The sequence below is a fragment of the Sceloporus occidentalis genome, unplaced genomic scaffold, assembly GCF_023333645.1.
Source record: "Sceloporus occidentalis isolate IW3139 unplaced genomic scaffold, rSceOcc1.0.p SCAF_129, whole genome shotgun sequence".
Lineage (NCBI taxonomy): Eukaryota > Metazoa > Chordata > Lepidosauria > Squamata > Phrynosomatidae > Sceloporus > Sceloporus occidentalis.
The window spans coordinates 1,166,835-1,181,642 of record NW_028317109.1 but is presented as its reverse complement, the minus strand read 5'-3'; the positions used below and the strand labels follow the sequence as shown (position 1 = coordinate 1,181,642).

At 41.3% G+C, this 14,808-nt stretch overlaps 1 protein-coding gene across 1 annotated transcript in view; it reads right to left on the bottom strand.

Moving 5' to 3' along the window:
- The window catches only part of LOC149281669 (lysocardiolipin acyltransferase 1-like), a 37,169-nt gene that overhangs the window by 18,820 nt on the left and 3,541 nt on the right, over positions 1 to 14,808 (bottom strand). Inside the window, exon 3 of the mRNA XM_089499101.1 lies at positions 11,546 to 11,692. Within this exon, the coding sequence (XP_089355227.1) occupies positions 11,546 to 11,692 (147 nt within the window). The remainder of the gene's footprint in view (positions 1 to 11,545; positions 11,693 to 14,808) is intronic.

Below are 14,808 nucleotides of genomic sequence, written 5' to 3'. Positions count from 1 at the left end.
CATTATGAATCATGATATTTTATATGTTCTGATCCTTTTTAAGGGAACGTTTGTTTTGTGATCAGAAATTCAGCCGCGCAATAAAAATCCCAATTTGGTTGGGATCTAGGAACCTCCCAAATGTAGGAGCCACTAATAAGTCACACATACAGACTCATTCTGTAACAGTCACGTTCACACACACAGACTCATTCTGTAACTGTCACATTCACACACACGCGCTAACACAACTACACAGCATTTGTTTTCCCTTTTAACTCTACCTCTGCTGGCTCTACTCCCTCACAGGGTCACCTCTCTGCCCTCAGACTCCGCGTGCTGGGACTGAGGGAGCGCGATGTGGCTGGCCCAGGGGAACATGGTGATGAGCGGTGTTAGGGTTGGGATTGCTCGAGCCCTGCCTCAAATAATTAGGCATTTGTCACGTGCTTGTGATCCACGTAATGCCAGATGACAAGTACATGCTTCGGCTGGCAGCGAGGACATTTAAGAAGAGGGCCCCGAAAGCCAATTTCCTGCAATATGGAAAACGTAGCACAAGAACCCACGGCAGTGATGGCTGGAGAATACCCCAAGAATATCTTCATTGGAGGTTTGAAGGACCAACTTGGAGCTTCTTCATTAGTAAAAGTAGACAAACCCCACAGCAAGAGGTTCACCGGAGTTAATTCTCATTTCACACCAAAGGGAACAAACTCAAAAATATACCCCAAAGATTCCACTGAATTAGCCCCATGGAGCTTCTGTTAGAAGAGCTGAGCTGGCCCTGTATATTGTATCTAAAATAAGAACTCACTTTAATTTGTTTACGAGTATCCGATTAAAAACAAGTTTTCAAAGAGTTTTTCATGGGTTTTTTTTTGCCCCATAATAATAATAATAATAATAATAATAATAATAATGTTTTCAGGCAGCCGCATATTAGCCGTTTGTTTGTGTCTGTGATGCGATTCCATTTACTGACCAAAAAAAAAAAAAAGCAGCCGCTGGCTGGATTTACGAGTCGGTGGTAGATAAATAGAATAGCCTCCCAGCAGAAGTGGTAGAGATTAATGTTTGAGTTTTTACAGCAGACTAGATGGGGTCGAATGGGTCAGATGTGCCATCAAATTCGAAGCTTCTAATGAGATTAATGTTTTTAGGACTATCAATACCTTTCCTGACAAATAGGCTTGAACATCGTATAGTTACAATATTGTACTTTACTTATTGTATGACCATTCATGTTTTTTATTGGTCACCGGCACATGTTAAAGCAAATACCATTTTGCAGAAAAAAAAAAAGTTAATTTCATTATAAATGAAGCAATATGGATTTAGCTCGGCACAGAAAGTACAAATGGCTTATTTATTATTCACGCGGCCCGGAGTCAACGGAAAACGCTCCTTATCTCGCAAACGTTCGTTGTTTGGGGTTACGTTGCGCAGATAACAGATAAGCTTCCAGCGTACGGAGTTAAATGTAGTGTTCTAGGGAATCATAAAAGGGGAAATGGGGCGTGGAGGGGAAGCGGGCGAGTAATTAGGATGCAAAGATTATTAACCATCAGGAGAAGTAACGCCAAGTTAAAAAATAATAAAATAATAATTTTCCGCTGCTATCAGATTTAACTCTTAATCACCCGTTCTAAGCGTTGACAGGAAGCAAAGGCGACGACGCAAAGTTCTAAATGTGTAACGCAAATGTCTCCATGGTTACTGCTCCACAAGTACCATCTTCACCAACAGATGACAGTCATAAGTGGTCTTGGTGAAGTCCCAGCCGCAGCAGCCATAGCCCCATCATGTTCACTGTATTAGCCCCTACCACTTCTGCTGGGAGGCCCTGTCGGTAAGTAAAACTTCCTTACATTACATCCAAAGTCTTTGACCCTCCAGAAATAGATAAGCGGTCGGGTTTACAGACACAACTTTCTTCCCAGGTCAGATAATTGTTACGCCACCTGAAACCCCTCCACGTAGATCGATAAAGGGATTTACAGAGCGAGTATCTCTCCAGCTTCCTACAGAAACGGGGTCACCGCGGGGCCTCAGCCACAAATATTCACAGAGCCGCGAGCTCGATTTACCTGGCGCTCCGGTCGTATCGACCAGTTTTTTTGGGGTTTTTTTGCCAGGTTTATGGTTATTCTGCGGGGTTTGATAGAACGCAGGATCGCAGAGGAGGAATTCCTGGCTGCAAACGTCACTCGGCAGATATTACGAGTATTAACACGACGTAGGTTCTAGAATAAAATCACAGCCGGGAACGTTCTACTTACAACAAAGCGTGCCGGCTCTATCCATACAGCGAGGGAGGACGGATACGCCACGGAGAGCCCTTCCCAATACCCACCTCAAAGGCCCTATTGTCCCATACAGCTCCCCTCCAATGAAGAATGCAATTTTAAAAGGACATATAACGTACGTGTGTGTGTGTGTGTGTGTGTGTGTGTGCGCGCGTGCGTGTATATATATATATATATATATATATATATATATATATATATATATATATATTATAGTTTATAATAATAAATAATACATTTAAAAAAAAAAACACCACTCTGTGGTGTCATTTTTGAAGCAACCAAAACCAGGAGAACCTTTCACAATGGGGGTCTCAGACCCCCTGGAACTATCGCTGGAGCTATTTTGTTATTGAAAATATCCCCATATAGATGAGACAACGTATATCCACCATTAGCGGGGCGGTCGCGAGGGCAAGACGGAAAAATGTTAACCTACGAACGTATACCTTATTGGCTTTACCCCGCTCTCCTGCTGGCAGATCGGCCCCATTCGCCCCCATCTGGTCGTTGGTCTCATCTTAGATCCAGGAGCCATATGCCCACCCCATGTATGTTTATTTTCCCTCACTGGAATAGCCTCTAACGCTTCTGCTGGGAGGCAGTTCCACTGATTTACCAATTTGTCTATAAGTGGGCCCTTGTTTCTGCCTCTTGCGCTTGTACAGCTTCTTGCTACATCTCTCTAAAGAGAGGGAGAGAGGAGAAACGGAACTTGGTACATTTCCAGTTGCTTAACAATTCCGTGTGTTGGTTTCCAGCAGTTGCTGTGATGTCATCAATACAACCATTCTGTAACTTCCTCTTTATAAATAAAAAAAAAAAATCCCATTGTTCTATTGGACTTTGTAGAACATCAAATATTACTTTGTGCTCCAATTTTTTATTCAAGCAAAACATAATTTGATCATTTGGCTCCGTTCTCGCCTCGGCTGTGAATGTGACGGGAAGGAGCCGCGTGATTGGAATTCAGGTGTCCTGTAAATGCGTTTCCATTTAATAAATCAATGCTTCCTGCGCTGGTAGCAGCCGCACAAACAGAATCCACAAATGAATCTAATTAATCGCTCCCAACACGTGACAATACAGCATGCGTTATGCATTAAGCCTCGGTACATTTATTGTGCGCCTCCTAAGATTTAACAGCCGCAGCAGTAAATGGGGACTTTATTAAAATAATAATTACAATTCTGAAAATAAAGGGATGGAAAAAAAAAATCTTAATTTATAATGATTACTATATATATATGAGCCTTGAAGCTGATCTGTTTATAGTTCACTATACATAATATATATATATATATAATATAATATTGTATACAGTCTCACCAAACAAAGAATGGATGCTTTGTTAGTACTGTTTGGCACCAAACGCATAAAGGGGATTCGGATTCTGCATTTGGAAGGGGAGTGTTATTGGACACGTGCAGGAAGTGTACACAGGTATGCTTCCTACTTTCCGTACAAGCAGCTGGGGGAGGAGTTAAGTGACGCAAAAGGCTCATTTTCTAACTCTAATAACTGAAGAATGCCTGCACCGATATGATCACAATAAAATGCATTGAAGTCCATGAAAAATGGGCTTCAATAACATGAAAATAGGGCTGTAGTGGATTTTTTTTATCTTGTTCTGGCAATTTCCAAGAGTATTTATTAAAAAGCTACCTCCTCTGCAGCTACAGCCCTTCTGCTGGAAGCTGGTAGCTTTTGTTAACTGTTTGCAGGAGAGCAGAGTTTTTCCACTCCCATAGGTTTGCGTGCATTGCGAAGGGCTGACTCCCCACGAAGGGCTGAGCTAGGCCTGTATAATGTATAATCTAATGTCGGATGAGCCATGAGTTACTTTACGGATTGAACTATGCATTATACAGGGCCAGCTCAGCTCTTCTTCTAGGAAAAAGTTATGAGGGTCGCCGATCATTAATGTATCTATTTATACCGATGTCCCATCATTCATTTCCTTTGGTGGGTATGTCTCCCAAGATAATTATTCCGTTGACTGGACCATTCTACTGGTTTCAACGGCAACAAGACCACTCTTCAGACACCGTAAATATTTTGTTCTACATAACCCCCCAATGAAGTTTTGACTCTCTCCTCCCGTATGTCTTAACTACGAGCTTTAAAGATATATAACCGACGATAACGTCCTTTTATATATTTTTATATATGCAATGTCTGCATCCAGACATTCTGTAAAGAACGTGCTGCCTGTAGAAGTGTCAGGTATGGATCGTTACAAACTAAAAGATTCCCAAAAAAATCAAACCGTCATTAGTAGAACGTTAAATGAGATTGGATGATTGGAAGACACCGGGTAGCTTCTTTCCTCGAAGAAAAAAAAAAAACTATGACCCGGTAGATATATCCTCCTTATAATTAACCCAGAACAAGTGAAAGTTAATGATCGCATTGCAGTAATAAGCCCCCTGGTAAATTAACTTGTCAGTCTCCAAGTTTAATCAGCTTTAAAACAATACAATTTACATAAAAAGGACAGATCGTTCCATTTTAGAACATTTATAGCCACTTTAGAGGCCATTTCTTAAAGTCTTCTGATCTATAACCAATAGAAAATATAACTACTAAATCCATAAAGCAGCCAATCAGTGGCAAGAATGGCACAACCATAAAGGAAGAGGGCAGCTGCAGCTTCTACCTAAGGCAAGTGCAAAAACTCAACATTGAAGAAATTTCCATTTGTGCCTCAAAATAAAATGGGAAAAAATTATTTCCAGCCCCCCAAACGGCATCTGATCTCTTACTGGATTGCTGGCGACCATCTACTCCATATAATAATAAGTATGCCATATAATAATAAGTACGCCATATAATATTGCACCTTGTAGATGAGGGCACGGGGGTAATTCTCGCAGCTAGCTGCGTTCTTCATCGACGCACGAGCCGAGTGATCCACCGCTAAGAGTCGCGAGACGCTCTCTCGGAGGAGAGCAAATAGTTTACCAATATGTATAAAGGATTCTCTGTCCAAGGCTCTGACAGCGCATGAAGACAACACTGGATCCCTTAAACCTCTATCGCTCCATCTATAGAGGCATATATTCATTAGGTCACTCTGTATTGTGAGGAGCTGACCCTGTGCAGGAAGGGCTGATCTGGCCCTGTACGATGTATAGTTAAACTAGTGTGAAGTTCACTAACTTCCTATATTTAGGCTAGGAGCCGTGACTTCATGGATTGTCGACAAACTAGACCGGGTCTACTCAATGAGCACGGACTCGCGTTGAGTGCCTGACTGGTTTCAGCTTTCCATGGCAGCTCTCAATATACTCGTCGCTAAGCTTGTTTAGGTGCCGGGAGACCTTTAAAAAAAAGTTTTGCACATTAATATTTGGCAAATACTTAAGAAAAACAAAAAAAACAAACACGAGCGTCAAGTTTAACCAATTAACCAAGGACACGGCATTAACAGAAGTGGCACATTGTGTTCAAAACACTTAACAGCGCGATCGATCGGGATTCTAAGACTAATGAGTAGGAAAGAACGAGTCGGAGATTAAAAACGAGTCTCTGAACGGATTACAGATCAATGAAGCATTTAAACCCCCCCCCCCTTTGAAAAGTCTTGCTAGCTTGCAAAGGGTTAAAATAAAGTAGGATTGCTGTATTTCTTGCTATTTCGTCTCGCAATATATTTGTTTTTCTAGAAACAAAGCTATAGGATTCTGACTTCATTTAAAAAAAAAAAAAAAAAAAAAAATCAGAATTAGAGGAGGCCGAAAAATTGTTTGAAAAACGGGCAAAAAAAATATATATATATTAGTTTAGCATTTAGGGAAACTTTGCATGGCAACCGGAGTAAAAGTGCCCTTCCCGTGGGAGCATATTTCCAACTTTTCACCTGGATTTATAATAAAAAATAAAAGAATTTCTAATATAATATTTTGGGCAAACCACGATGCCAGCCACTTCATATCTGACATTTTCAGACAAGCTCGGCAGCGCTTAACATGTCTGGAGTAACCGGAATTCAGTCTCTGTTAAGTAGCTTTTCTTTTTTTTTTTTTGTGAAAGGAACAATTTGGAGTGGAACACGCTGTTCTTCTTTGACGTTCCAAATCTATTCGGCTTAGAATAACTTGCTTTTGAATAGCTATGTATCTAAGCATTTAAAGATTTAGTTATGTTTAAATGGTCTTGGAGCTCGCGTTTCCAGGAAGAGGTTTTGTTTGTGACACCGGGGAAAAAAAAAACCCACTATTGTATGACTGGTACAGGTACTCGGGAGATAACGAGTAAGAGAAACTTAAGACAATTAGACAGAAGCAAAATCAATTCCTTTTCATAATAGACGTGATTTAAAGTGAACCGGTCACCAGAAGCGTGTTTTGGACAAGGCGCTACTTCAGGAACAGCCTCTAGAGGGCGCAAGAGATCATAATGCAAGGACATCGGTAAAAGAAATGTATGATGTCATGCACGCTATACACTGTAGTATAGATAACGGTATATTTAAAACACTAAAAGGGAGGCTTCAAAGATTAGTAATCCAGTGGCCCTGGCTTTCCAGTTACCCTTAAAACATGTTCGTAGGGTCCAAAGCATGACGGGAGTTTTTGACCCAAAGAACGATGGGGAAGGAAACCGGCGGAAAGGATAATTTGAAAAAGAGAAAAGAAAAAAAAAGAAAACAGGACGGCTCCTAAAGAAATAGGATTCTCACGCCATTTGTCCAGGAACATAATTCATGATTATTTGGTTCTACGCAAAAAAATAGGACTCTATTTACATCGTCTATACCTGGAATCTGATGGGAGATGAAAAAACAAACAAAAAAAAATAAAAAAAAATCAATATGCCCGTATATACCAAACATTCAGGATGCGGGGGAAATAGGAAAGAGGGATTTGGGAGCCAAGAGATGCTTTTTGTTAAAATATAAGGATGTAGCTTTTAGAGATTAAAAAAAAAGACTGATTAACAAATAGTTCCTGGCAACTTGACAGCAAATTATGGTGTTTTTTTTTTCTAATATCTGCGGGGAAAGACTGCGCACGGCTCAAATGTGACTGCAAGCAATTTATTATCTAAATAAAATGAATGAAAAACAGAAATGGGCGCACGCACGGTGACCCTGCCTTGGGCTACAAACCAACCTAACACAATTTGAAAATGTAATTGCGGAAAGCGATCACCATTCCAAACTCATACATTCGCATTGTCTGGGGCTGGAAATTTCCATTTTGTATTATCTATATAATTGGGTTAGCTACAGACTGTGCTTAAAGGGGAACTCGCACCATTTATTTATTATTTTTAAACTTTAAAAACGGAGAAGCGAAAAACATTGTAGCGCAAACTGCCCTATGAAGAGTTATACGCCAGCCTTATCCAACTCTTTTGCACTTGAAGGACACGCAAGGTTAAAAAAAGACCCAAGTTCATCAAGTTCAACCCTTCTACCTAGCCTTCCTACTCTTAATACGAAAGAAGGCAACAACCCCTAATGAAGCTACTTCGAATTCTGCCATCAGAGAGAAAAATTACTTCTAGACTCCAAAAGGCAATCAGATTCCTCCTTGGATCAAGATCGTGGAGTTTGGAAGCAAATCAGTAATATGTTCCCCGATAAGCATTTAAGGCTATTCTGAATATAGGACAAAGCGCAAGACCAAACAGGGTTTGTGGCCCAACAGCAACTACAGCAATGGGCAGACTAGATGGGCCTTGTGGCTCTGAGACACTAAAATTCTGCCCCTCTATTAGCCCAAATCCAATATATTTACACCTCAAGCCAAGAAACCAAACTCAGAGGGTTTATAAGTAAGGGTGAGTAGATCTGAATGACGTGTTCTCCATGCTTGTTGGTGTCCACCACTGGTGAAATAAAACTGTTCCAAGGATTAACCTTATTTCCCGACCCTTCTTTCTTTGCCAAAGTTTCCAGTTCAATGGCGTAGTGCAAATACCGGATGGAGAAGCACGGGGCGAGGGAGCATTTCTAGGGAAACTAGAGAGGATTTACTTAACTCAGTATCACACGATAGTCCTTATTTCCTGGTTGGCTGTCGTCTCCAGATCAACCAATAACGTTTAATTAACCAAAAAAAACCAACCCACAAACACTACACCTTAATATTCATAAGGACAGCCGCCGCTCATAAGACTTCTCATTTGAATCCACGAGAAGAAATTCAGGGTATAAAGATGGAGAGCAATAAGGAAGAGAAGATCTTGGCCAAATCCCTGGCTTCCATTTGGAGAAGCCGACTACGCAGCTGAAACCATTAAACCTTTATATAAAAAAAAAAAAGGATGTCCAGTCCAAAGTCCGCATGGAGCCAAGCCCTATTAATAGCTTGTCATCTGTATTTAAACTTCAGATGTTCCTAGTGATTTCCGGCCATGTTTTCTCGGTCGCTGCCAAGACCATTCTACTGTACCTTGGTCACACTTAATCTTCAATATGTTTCTCTTCCTCGTTTTGTCTGTCATCTTTTTTTTTTTTCCTTTCTTAGCTGGATCTTCTTTATTTCACGGAACACGTTGTACAATGAGAGTTTTGTTTCCCGGCCGTCGCGTGCCAGCTGGCGTACGACGGTTAGAGGTCTTCTAGTCGTTTTCCCAAAAGATCTTGAATCGAGTTGTGGACGTACGAGTCTTGGAGCTCCCGTTGGAACGAGAGGAGTCTCGGTAGTTGCTCTAAAACAGACACACATTTCATCTCGGAGTTTTACTTGGATCAGCATTAAAGCTGTAAAAAGATACAAATGCGGTCTGAAAACCCTAAAATAAATGTTCCTTCTTTTGAAGTAGAAGATAAAAAGTGAACCTCAGAAGAGTGTAATTCACCCTTCCGTGACGGTTCCTTAAATGTCCCTACAAGCCACAGAAGTTGCTAATTACCTCTCTTCTATTTAAAGGAAACCTCGCAGTTTGTTTTTTTTTTTGTTTTTTTTTAGCACTACGTTTGTTTCCTTTCTATTAAAACATTGAAGTTCTCCCAAGACTCTAATGAGCCTCCCGGCCCCTGTCCCTTCTATGATCAGGCAATGGCACGGAAGAGCGCAAAGATGGAACAGGAGAAGGCGTCACGTGCGTATGTGGAGTGGTCCAACTGGACGTCTTTTAAAATTTTCAGCCATACGCACGAGCCTCTAGGCTACAAGAACAAAAATAAAAACAATAAAACATCTGAGTGCGAGATACGAACCAAAAGGGGACATCTGTATCTCCCACTAAATTTTGTTGTCGTGGAACTGTCCCAATTAATTTATTGTCATGTATCTAAGTATTTATATAAAAAATATCGAAGCTCCTCCTTTCACACTTTGTGTAAGAAAAAGACTTTCTATTGCGAGACACGAGCGCACACGCACTTTCCGGGCACATTCTGTAGCTACGCCATTTTTCCTCCGAAGTTCACCAGGTCACATTCCTGTCCTGTTGTCCACGGAGAAGCGGACAAAGAACGAAGACGTTTTGGAGCAGCGGAAGAGCGAAGGCAAAAGGACACGAAGATGCAAGATGAGAAGTGGAGCTGCGTGGCAAGGAGAGAAATTCCGAGAGAGATTGAGGGGGAATGAATGAGACTAGGTGAGAGAATGAAAGGACAGATGAAATGTAAATGAAAATTGAGCTCTTTCCTTCATTTTTGTTTGTTGTGTGTGTGTGTGTGGGGGGGGTCCCTCGTTTATGTGTGAATTATATACACATGTTACCTGGGTTATTTTGGAGAATGACGGTAATTGAGAAAGTGTTAGTCCTTTAAAAAAAATTGCACTTTTTGATTTTGTCTTTTTACTATGTAAATATGGAGCTGACGGTATGTTTACTATTCGCAGGGCCTACGTTCGCAAGCACGTCACACTCGCTCCCTGTCTGCATTCTGTGTCTTTCTATGTCTATTTCACTCCATCCCAACTTGCTTTCTGCACGACAGACCATTTTCTTCTCTTTCTTTATAGGGTTGGAGAGAATTTAAGGCATTTCCCGTCATTTTCCAGCTATCTGTGTAAACACTCCCGGATTCCTGCAGCTGCTATTTTTATTTTTTTTTTCTGAAAAGTTTACCGTCAACCTATTATGCGTCATATGACAATTAAGTGTTCCTTGCAACAACAAAAAAAGTCAAAGGAAGCAAAATTTTAAATAAACCATAAAATTATGGGATGGGTTTTGAACATTTATTAGTAACCAGATAGTTTATCCAATGCTGCATTTCATTACAAGAACTGTTACAACTCAGCAGAGTAGGTGGAACATAAGCTTTAAGTAAATGTGCAGACCTCATTACACGGTATACACAGGATTTTTTTTTTTTTTTTTTTTTTTTTTTAACTCCTACACCTTGGATAAGCATACGATATTGCTTGTGTGCATGCAAGCGCTTTCCCCACTTTTTTTCCCCTGTAGAACCCAAAACATTTTCCTAACAATAATTGAACCCGAATTGCATTTACGGCTTTAAGCCTATTTGATTTTTTCCATTGCACGTGACCCGTGGGGCTTGCTGGCAGCCATGATGCAAGCCTACAATCTGTGTACAGTACGAATTTATTATTAAAACACTAATCAACATGCATGGCGGGGACAGGCAATGAAGCAGATAATGATGCTATTAATATTCCCGCGTTACGTCTCTCTGACGTCCTGGCCGTCCGCTGCCTGAAACAGTCGGGTGGAAATTTAATCCCAGGATGCTATGCAAAGCCGGCGAGATAATCTCCTTGTCCGAGACGACATTCTGTTACCCACTTCTTTCTCTTTCAATGAATGGCATTATAGATTAGTTGTCACTTACGCAAATGGTGGCAGCTCTGCGGAGGATAAAGCTGGCACGTTTAACGCCGGCTTTGTCTGCGTGCCCGGAATTGGAATTCTCCGACATACCCCGAGCTGCGATTTTTTTTTTCTTTTGTGGAAAAAAAATCTTAATAAAAGGGGGCACAAGAAATGAAGTGGCAACCTTTGTGACAAAATGACGTATTTTCATTATTCATTCATTGTTTTGTTTTTTTTTTTATTGTCACGCTCTGACATTCAGATGACTCCCAGCACTCACAGCCGCACACAATACAACAGGTACTCACACCATAAAGGGGCCTATCAAGCTCTTCTTGCAGGAGAAGCTCACTGGGGTTGGCCCTCCATAATGTATAAATGAAGTGTGTGTAGAAACTGCAACTCTCCTAAAAAGAATCACTTGTTTGTTTAATAATCCACTAGGTTTGGTCAGAAGAAAACATGAAGTTATCTGGCTCTGCGCATGTTGCCGTTTTGTGATATCCACTTACCTGTCAGGTCTGTTCCTTCCGGGAAGACGAGGAGTTGGAGCGGCTCCTTGATATCACAAAAGTAGTCCAGCATGGCTTCAAAGTGACTCTTGTCCTCTTCCCATTTCCTTCGGATAAAGATGAAGGCAGCGACCTGCATGGCCCAACCTGGAACAGGTTTCAAGATATTCAATCAGAAGAATAAAGTCACTGGGGTGACCACAAACGAGCGGACCATTCATAACACTTCATTAGCATTTACCCATATTGGCTTGGCCATCTAACTACTGGAACTGGTAGCGCAGGCTCAGCTAGGCTCCTCTTAGCTGACCCTCAGACATGTCTACCGAGTCGATTCCCGAGCGAGCCTCGGTTAGACACAAGGACATTATCAGCAAACCCAAACAGCTCCAAGACCCTGCAGGCCCTCAGTAGACAACCCTGAACTCAGTAAAGCTCTAACATAGTGAGGAGCCTGCGAGGATCCACACCTAGAAAGCTTCATATGCATCATTCCAAGCTCAAACAATGAGAAAAAGCTACGGAGAAACCGGGGAACCCGCAGTCCTAGCTGGAGTTTGGCTGATGCCTGTATGGAAAAGGACGAAGGAGAAGATCGGTGGTCAAGGTATCATACCGGAAAACGTGACTTGTAACGCTCTATATAACCATAGCGCTGTCCAACCGAGGGGCCCGTGGGGCAAATATGGCTTGCTACTGACTATTACTTCTTTCTTTCTTGCGCTTCAATCTCTCGTCCACGAAAATTTAAAGGGACCTCTCAGCCATCATCTGCATTAAAGCGCATGACAACGGGAGCCTTAGAGCGGCCCGTAATACATACTGAACTTCAAAACCCTAAAGCTTTGATAACATCCTCACATCTAAATAAAGGATGCGGAAGGTAAAAGCTAAACACAGCCATAACGGTACCAAACATACAAAAAAAAAACAAAAAAAAAAAAATAAAAAATAAAAAACCACACCAAACAAATGAAAGAAAAAAAATAAAAAAAATTCTCTGCTTTCCGTTGAGTTGATTTTATACACACAACGAGACCGAGACTTAGAGGAATTTTAGTTATTATTTTCAGGAATGCAGATGTAAGGAATTCTTGATTTAGTAATTTTTCCGCTTGTAAAAGAACGAGAAAACCCAATGTATACAAAGTGATGACACCGGCGTGGAGACGTATCTGTTGATGCTTTTAAAAACCTTTTAGCGAGATGCAAGCGGCCTCAGATTCCTTTCGCCTTGTAAATGTTTTAATGGGTAATTTGATGCTGACAGATAAGCACCGGGGCGGGATAACGCCGCATTATCTGGTGACATGGGGAGATTAAACACGGCAGAAGGCATGTCTAGGTAAAGGTTAGCGGAATTAAAGAACGTTAGTAAATAAAAAAAAACGGGGATGTTACGGGGTTTATTAGAGCTATAGCGATAATAGACGGGAGAGCTAGAGATTAGAGGTTAAAATCGTGGGTGATCTACCCCATTCAGGGGCAGAATTAGCCGTGTAATCCCTACTTTAAGTACATAGTAACTAATTCATCGGGTCTCAGACAACTGGAAGGTGATCTCATCATTCGTATAGCGCCCTCATTCTGCAGCGCTGTACAAAGGGTAAAGGGGGCATAACCGGTAGCGCATCACATGATGATTGGAAAGCGCTTCAATATGGGCGAGAGTGGAGACGGAGGATTTGGAAACTATCCCTAACACACCCTTTGGAGGGAGCCACACCAAAAGCTTTTCAGCTTCCCACACCGGGGGGGGGGGGGGTTATGTGGTCAGGGTTTAAATGTCTTCCATTTGTCGGCACAGGACTCGTTCTGGTGCTGTACATGTTAAGCTGCTGGCAGGCTCTGCAAATTCGGCATTGACAGGGAGGCCAACTGCTGGAAACCTGGGCGTTGGGACTGTCCATTCAGATGCAGAAATGTTGGCAGTTACAGATGAGCTAGTGTACAAATGTACAAATCAAGACTTACCCCGTCAAAACGCTACATCACATTGTTTAACATGCCGTGCCAAGCTGATAATGGTGAGCTTAGCGAAGTTCCGAGACTTAATTATCAAGTTAGTTTGCCAATAAACAGTAGTCTTACGTTTTGTCAAACCAAGTTGTTTAGGAGAAAGACACATGGGGAGGGGAAAAAATAAAGTTTTCCTTGCCCACAACCCCCAGCGCTGTATAAAGTTATGTCGGTTGGTGACAAAAACCTGGTTTTATCTCATTTTGTTCCCCTCTCTTTATCTGCAGACCTGGGGCCACCGTTGCTGTCAGTCATGTGATATTTTGGGTGACTTTCCCGGCTCAAACACCACATTGAGCTGATGCTTTATGGCAATGCTAATGAAGTCCGTTTCTTTATAGACTTTTATTAAGCAAAGTGTACGGATGGACATTAAGACTCAGCCATTCTATTGTTCCCCACATATAGTATGATAAGGAGTCGGGGGGTTTAGTAGATTGTATGATTCTCGCTGTTAGTTGTGCCCAAACGGCTGATATGCAGCTGCCCGAAAAAATTATATTATGGGGCAAAAACTTTATTTTTCTTTAGAAGTGAAACCAGCACAATATTTTCAATGTTTACTTTTAATCCGATACCAGTAATACAAAAATGGGGAGTGATGCCGGATAACAAAGCCCTAGAGCCAAGTGAATACAGTCTAGTAACAGCTGATAATCTTCAGACACATATTGAGGATCAGGACTGGTGGAGAAAATGTTACTTTGTAACGTAGAAACACCAACATTGGGTTAATTTAAGTTAAGATATAGGGAATAGGCACAGAAATTCGTGACGCACAGAACAAGAATGCAAACTAAGCAGATTTAACACAAACTCTAATCTCAAAGCTTGAATGGTAAACACGGACGCTTTAAGCACCTCTTTGGATTAGGAACACAGGGTATAAGTGACAATAAGACTCAGAGGACAAAGCGGGAGAACATGGAGGGGCAGCGAGTTCATCATCTCGGTATACGACGTACCCTGCCAGGAACACATCGCTTCAGACAACCGCATTCTGCCTTTTATAGTCTTTGCATAAGATTTTTTTGTGATATTTACTCAAAAAGGCAATTTCACCATTAAAGGTAATAACAGCTTTGACCTTACAAGACTGCGGTACAGACATAAGACACGGGATAACCTGACAAAACTCTGAAAATTCAAGAAAAAAAATAAAAAATAAGAAAAAAAAAATATATTATATATACCGTATTTGCTCGATTATAAGACGACCCTGATTATAAGACGACCCCCCAATA